We start from the raw sequence: 6871 nt of genomic DNA on the forward strand, positions 1-6871 counted from the left end.
CATTCTTTCCATCACTTCCTGTTAAGTGGAATCGCGCGAAGTGGTGTTTTTATAGGAGAAAAATCAAGTTGGTAATTTCCTAGTGCTCACGCTGTGATACTACAGTCCGCACGCAGTGCGACATGGTGGCCAGGCCGGGCCCGTCCCCCTTCCCTCCCCGATCATTGTGAATTGTAAACTTTCTTCAGAGTAAAACAGTCTTTTTTTTTTTTGCCATGAATTTGTTTGCTATTAACATTTTTAGGTTTTTTTGTTCTTTCTTGATTTTTAAAATCTTTTTTTTTTGGATCCAATAAAAAAGTACAGTTGGCTTTGATAGTTTTGTGTCTGCGATAGAATATAATCTTATTCAAGAAAAGGGTTTTATCTCATTCACGGCTGTATTTTTAGCACTGACCTGCCCCTGTGCCCGCTCACAGCCTCGACAAATATTTATTGACTAACTTAACTAAATGGGTCTGAAAATATTGGCCTTTGAATTAGGACATTTTTCCTAGTCATCATTATTGTCATCCTTGGTTAGTTCAGTGTTATTTTTGCCATTTTCTTTATAGTTTCGAAATCTATTTGAGCTTTTTAAAATCTCTCTTTTGCCAAAAGAATTTGTCTACAGAACCTACTTTCCGCCTTGTTTTCTACCTTCTGATTCTTAGCACCGTGTTCAGCTGTCAGCGCCGAGGGCTAATTCTTTCTCTTCCTGGCTCTTGCTTCTGTCCCCTCCTTGCCCTTGCTGTGTCCCCTCGATAGAGCCTGGAAACTTCTAGATCATCGTTATATGAACAGTCACCGTCACGGTTATAAACAATCGCTTATGACGTTACCATGACTTCTATTATAATTTTTATTCTAATTTCACATCAGAATTTTTGTAATCTTTATTCAAGAATCATCACTGACTTTTGGGTTAAATTTAGAGCTTTGTTAAATATTACTTAAAACTAATGAGCCATCGGAGCAGTTACCTGGTTTATCTTCATTTTGATTGGGTTATGAAATACTTAGTATTCCGTCGATTTAATTTTTGCTCGGGTTGTCTCCAGGTAGCTTTTTCAGGGCATTTAATGGTAGCATGATTCTTTCTCCTTGGCTATCTGCCGATGAGGTTCTGTGGTCAGCACCTTTGCAATGTACCTTGGCTGAACAAAAGACTTCTTGGTTTGCGTTATTTCCCTGTCAAAACTCTGTAGATTCTGCTGCATCGTTGACCGGCCTTTGCTTTGCAGAGAAGCTATCTGAAACCATATTAATTGTCGTTCCTTCTTACGAAACTTCTTGCGTACTCCTTGATGCTTATATGTTTATTCTTTTAATCAGAATCGCAAATTTTACAAGGTATGTTAGGCACTAGTCTCAGTCCTTTTGCACGTCAAAAGCAACGGCCCTTGAGTTTGCAGACTCGGAGGTTCCTTGCCTGGCGAGCGAGCCTCTTCCTTTGAGAGTGCGGACCCCAGGCTTGGGCCCTTGTCTCCCCCAGCTCTGAATCCTGCTCGGCTTAGATTTCTTGTACCTGTCCGAGATGTCTCTGTTTCTTTCCCCTTGGTTAGTGGCTCTTCTCTGGCAGCAGGGACAGTGTCACAAGTTTCATCTCCAGACGTTCCCCGGTCTGCCCCCGGCCCGCGACCCCAGGAGCCTGGCGTGTGCCCACGTCCGGGGTCCCTTCCTCGTGAGCGCCTTCTCCACCTTGACTTTTCTGGACAGTCCCAAGTCAGTATTTTCTACCCTTCCCCCTGTCTCCCCCATCCGTTCCGGATGGAGACCTTTATTCTGAATCGTGCATCGGCCTCACCTTTTCCCAGAAGGATCTTTTCGTGCCCACTGGCATTTTCTCTTGCTCACGCATCCCTAGCAATAGGGCGCCACGCTTACCCAGAAGCCGTGTGAGTCCAGAGCTCTCAGGTTTGCGTGAAGGCGGAGGCAGAGGCTTGGACCGCTGCTGCTTTCCCTCGCTGTTCCAGAGGCTGGCAGCCAGGCGGAGCAGCCAGGCGGAGCAGCCAGAGCAGGTAGAGACTCAGGGTCTGGGTGGGAAGGAGGCCACGACGCCTGGGCGCCCAGCTCTGCTCCCAGTGGGAGCCGCTCCCCAGGGAGCACGGTCTGGGCTGGTGACGGAGTGGGTGGCGGGGAGCTCCCTCTCTTTACTGCAGTGGCTGCTTTTCAGCTCCTGCCCTTTACGAGTGGCTCCCAGTGGCCCCAGAAGACGTGGCCGGACTCCCGAACCCTCCTTAATCGTCTCTCTTTGGCGTCGAGTTTTTAGTATTGCGATGATAACGTGGAGATAGACATCTTCATGGATATAGCTTTACATTTCATTTAAATTATTTCCTGAGGGTAGAGATTTTCTTTTTTAATCTTGAGATAAAAAGGCAAGGATTTTTTTTGTGGGTCAGTGACTATGCATATTTTTATGGTACCAAGTTATTTTACAAAAATCTTATGCTAATTTGCTCCGCCAGTAGCAATAAGTGAGTGCGCACAGCTGGTTCCACTCTGTCCCCTGTGCTTTTGGGGATCAAAAGCAAGCACGTGGGTGCCAGTGGGGAACATGTTTTTTGAGCAAGAAGTGTGGCCAACATTGTTTCACTTAGCCAGTATGTATCGGGGCATCTGCTATTCTGGACAGTGAGGTGACCACTGGGGACACCAGGGTGTGCAGGCAGGGGACCCTGCAGTGAATAGGTAGGTGGCACCTGGATGGGAAGAGTCTGGAAAAGAAGTCTAAAGAACACACCTCGCACACGAGGGCACTGGATGGGTCACCCTGTCTGGGTGTGTCGCCAGCCTGCGGGGAGGTGGCAGGTCTTTGCTCTGCTGGCCAGTCACGGCCATGCTCATGTCCTTGTAGCTGCTGTGGCTCTGCAGAGTGTTCTTGCTGAAACAGAGACACAACCAAATATGCTTTATTTTGCAGGCTAATTACACGTTTTCTTTTGTGGACAAGCTGAAGACTTTATCGGAAACGTTGCTGAAAATATCCAGCATTTTTCCGAGCGGTGGAAACGGCCAGATGCTGGAGCAGCTGCAGGTGAGGGTGGCTCGCTTTGTCACTGAGGGCCACCGAGGGCCGGGAGGGGCGTGCTTGGCGTGTCTACAGTCAGAGCGGCCTTCAGGAGGTCCTGCCGCCCCCTCGGGCATGGTTTTCCTAGTTGACTGGTAACACTGGATATGTGTGAAAACCTTTTGTAAATCGTAAGTATTCTGTGCATTCAAGATATTACTATTATGAGAATGACTAATAGCTTATTAATATTCACCGGGCCTCACATTCTATGCTAACGATGCTTCCTGGGCGGGGGGCGGGGCGTACTTTTTCTGCTGAAGGTCTCTGAAAACCATCAGTTATTATTTTCTGATGTTCTCGCTGTGTTGAAAACATAATATAGTCCAAAATAAGTGGGCTGTGGCTCAGAATGACCCAGCCCCTTAGAGCCTGCAGCCGTTCCTCGAGGGTTTCGGGAGGGTAGGTCACACAATTTTGGGGCATCTGTGTAGCTCTCACTTAGCACGAGGAAATACGCCTGCATTTCATTCTCGTTTGGCGTATTTCTTATGCACCAGGTGAGTAGCTCGCGGTGACTCAGGAGCCAGGTCGTGTGGGTTTGACTCCCAGCTCTGCCTCCCACTGCTATGTGACCTTGGACGGGTCAGTGAACTCTCTGTGCCTTGGGTTTCTTATCTGTGAAGCGAGGAGCTGGCGGCTGGGAGCCGTGATGAGCCAGGGTGTGTAAAGCACGTGGAGGTGCGTTTGGCACGCGGGCGATGCTGCTGCGTCTGGATCCTCCCAGAAGCGGGCGCCCCGTTGGCTGCCATGTGCGTGGTTCCGTCTTGGGGACCGGCTGTTAGGGCGGAGGGGGAGGGGTCTGGGCCTGGCCGCAGGAACATCACATGGCGATGCCGGTCTGACACCGGGGAAGGAGCGAGTGAGGGGTGTCGGGCGGGAGTGTCGTAGCCGGTGCTGTCGTTGCCACACGGGGCGTCCTGATCGGAGGGACCCTCTGCTCCTGGGAGAGGGCGTGACGGGGTGCTCGTGGGCTGGGCCACCGGGCAGGCGTGGCAGGACAGACCGAGGGGGCTTGAGAGCCCAGCCCCTGGAAGCCGGACGTCTTTGCTGCTCGGTGTCACGGTGGCCACCGCTCCGTGAGTGCCACTGTCACTGTGACGTTCGTCTTTAATTCGTCTGCTCACGGGTCGCTTTGCTAGTGCAGGCGTCAAGCAGACTTTTTCTCTAATGAGTGTGACTCGTTTAGGGGTTGATGAGGCCCCGATGCCACTGCCAATAACGGCGTATGCAACAGTGTAAGGGACAGGTGGGGACTCCCAAGATACTGCGAGGACATGCGAGCGCCCACCTCGCCTGAGCAAGCAGCAGGCGCTCGGGGAAGCCCGCAGTGGGCTGGGTCCTGCCCACCACGTGGTCGTGTCAGAAACACAGGTCACTTTCCCGGCCGTGCCGACCTTTCCATCGCAGGAAGAGCACGGCCGGCTGTGCGCCCCGTCCAGTGTCCAGGCGTGTTCCGCAGTCTGTCACCTCTGGTGAGCGTCTGGCAATTGCTCACGGCTAACGAGAGAGAAAAATGAGATTTCCTGAAAGCGGTGCCCGCGGCGTCATGGAGTCCTGTCACCTGCAGACCGGGGCAAATGACAGCAGCACGCGATGGCCGTGACGGGAAGCTGCACACACCTGAGTCCCTCACCTGCGGTGCCCCGGCTCTAAGGTCGCGGGGTCAAACAGTCAGGGTGCCGCCTAGGTGTTCTCTGGTGACCTGACAGCCCTCACCGAGTCCCCACTCGGACACCCCCCTTGTCCTGCTGTTGGCCTTAGCGTATCGGCCATTTTCACTCAGTGTCTGCGGCCTGTGGGACCTCGCAAGTGTGTGGCAGCACAGGGCGAGCAGATGCATGGCCACCGCGAAAAAGAGACGCCAGACTCAGCACGCTGACGGAGACGGTCTCGGCGGACTCTGCAGTGAACCAGGGACCGATGAGGCAGGGCTGGGACCGTCAGGAGGGGGGCGATCAGGGGTGCAGCGCGGGGGCCTCCAGCTGGGTGGCCTGGGGACCGGCCGAGGCTTCCTCCAGTGTTTCCGGAACAGAGGCCCCTCTTCGCAGCTGGCCCCTGGGAAGGCAGTGTGGAGGATCTCGTGTGAAGTTTACGTTAGCAAATTCGGCAAAAAGCGCATCCTTAATTTATTTTTTGTTTTCAATATTAGTGCACAATTACAAATATAACCTGAGTTGTCAAAATTATTACTTCTGTTTTTCAAGATAGAGTCCTAATCACGTGATTCTGTTATTCACTGTGGCGTTTTAGAGCCTCTTTTAAGATGATTCACTTTACGTACCTTTTTCTTGTATAACGAACCTTGAGTGGACCTAGTGAGTATTATTCAGTAAGAAAAAATGGTGCCATTATTTTTGTAAAACCATTGTTTCCCTTTAGGAGGCCCTGAGGAACAAATTCGTAAGAAACTTTGTCGAAAGCCAGCTGCATATCGATGTGGACAAACTGACTGACAAGCTCCAGACATACGGTGGGTGCAGATGTGTGAGAGCACGTGTGGGTGTAATAATGAGGGTGTAAGAGTGTGTGCGTGTAAGTGTAAGCCGGGTGTGTAAGTGTGTAAGGGCAAACATGGGTGTGTCAGTGTAAGCGTGCGTGTAAGTGGGTGGGCGTGTAAGTGTAAGTGTGTGCAAGTGTAAGTGAGTATAAGTGTGTAAGGGTAAGTGCGGGTGTGTAAGTGTGTGTCAGTGTAAGCGTGGGTGTGTCAGTGTAAGCGTGCATGTAAGTGGGCGGGCGTGTAAGTGTAAGTGTGTGAGTGTAAGTGTGTAAGGGCAAGTGTGCAAGGGTAAGTGCAGGTGTGTAAGCATGTGTAAGCATGTGTAAGTGTAAGTGGGGGTGTGTAAGTGTGTAAGCGCAAGCATGGGTGTGTCTGTGTAAGTGTGTGTAAGCGTGTGTAAGCGTGGGTGTAAGTGTATGTAAGTAAGTGTGTAAGCGTGAGCGTGGGTGTAAGTGGGTGGGTGTGAATCCGTGAGTTCATTCACACGTCAGCACCGTTTTCTGAGTATGGTGGGGAGTTGGGTTCTGGGTGCCTGGTGACCCCGTCCCTCCGGCCGGGCAGGGCCAGACGGCCCCGTCTGGAAGCGGCGGGGCTGCAGCTTGGACCGGGATGGTCAGCCGCGCCCCAGGAGCCTGGCCCAGCCCTTTGTCAGGAGGCTCGTCAGGCTTCCGGTTCTTTCTGTCTCGGTGTTTCCCAGTGGATGGTTCTGTTCAGTCTGATAGTTTCGGGGTTCGGTGGGGCCTCGTTGCAACTCTCCTGTTTAATGGTGCCTTGGGAGGAGGGTGTGGCCGGAAGCTGCGGCCACTGAGGCCACTGCTCCTGGAGACCGAGATGGGCAGCTCCCCAGGGCGAGCGGCAGGCTGCACTGGTTTTGTGATTCTCTGTGTGTGTGCGCGCGTGCGTGTCATGTGACTTGCTGTGTGTGTGCGTGTGTCATGTGACTTGCTGTGTGTGCATGTGTCATGTGACTTGCTGTGTGTGTGTCATGTGATTTGCTGTGTGTGTGCGTGTGTCATGTGACTTGCTGTGTGTGTGCGTGTGCCATGTGACTTGCTGAGTGTGCATGTGTCGTGGGTGTGTGAGAGCATGTTGGCATGTTTTCATGTATGTTCTCTCGATGAATTCTTTTCCTTAAAGTCCTGAGCAGGAGTCTCGCGGGTCTTACGAAGGAGCCAGGCCGGGGGTGGGCCTGGGGTGGCCGTGCGCTGGGCGGGCTGCGGGACATGCAGGGGCCTGGGGAGGAGCCGCCATGTCCTGCTGTGTCCCCTGTCCTCAGGAGGCACGCTGGGCAAGCTGCTGGGACACGCCGGTGCCGGACG

At 52.4% G+C, this 6871-nt stretch overlaps 1 protein-coding gene across 1 annotated transcript in view; it reads left to right on the forward strand.

The window, feature by feature from the left end:
- Positions 1-6871, forward strand: part of ABCA13 (ATP binding cassette subfamily A member 13) — a 147718-nt gene that overhangs the window by 58110 nt on the left and 82737 nt on the right. Inside the window, exons 23-25 of the mRNA XM_025046516.1 lie at positions 2906-3019; positions 5435-5525; positions 6829-6863. Of these exons, the coding sequence (XP_024902284.1) occupies positions 2906-3019; positions 5435-5525; positions 6829-6863 (240 nt within the window). The remainder of the gene's footprint in view (positions 1-2905; positions 3020-5434; positions 5526-6828; positions 6864-6871) is intronic.

This window comes from Pteropus alecto, unplaced genomic scaffold (genome assembly GCF_000325575.1).
Source record: "Pteropus alecto unplaced genomic scaffold, ASM32557v1 scaffold214, whole genome shotgun sequence".
Taxonomy (NCBI): Eukaryota; Metazoa; Chordata; class Mammalia; order Chiroptera; family Pteropodidae; genus Pteropus; species Pteropus alecto.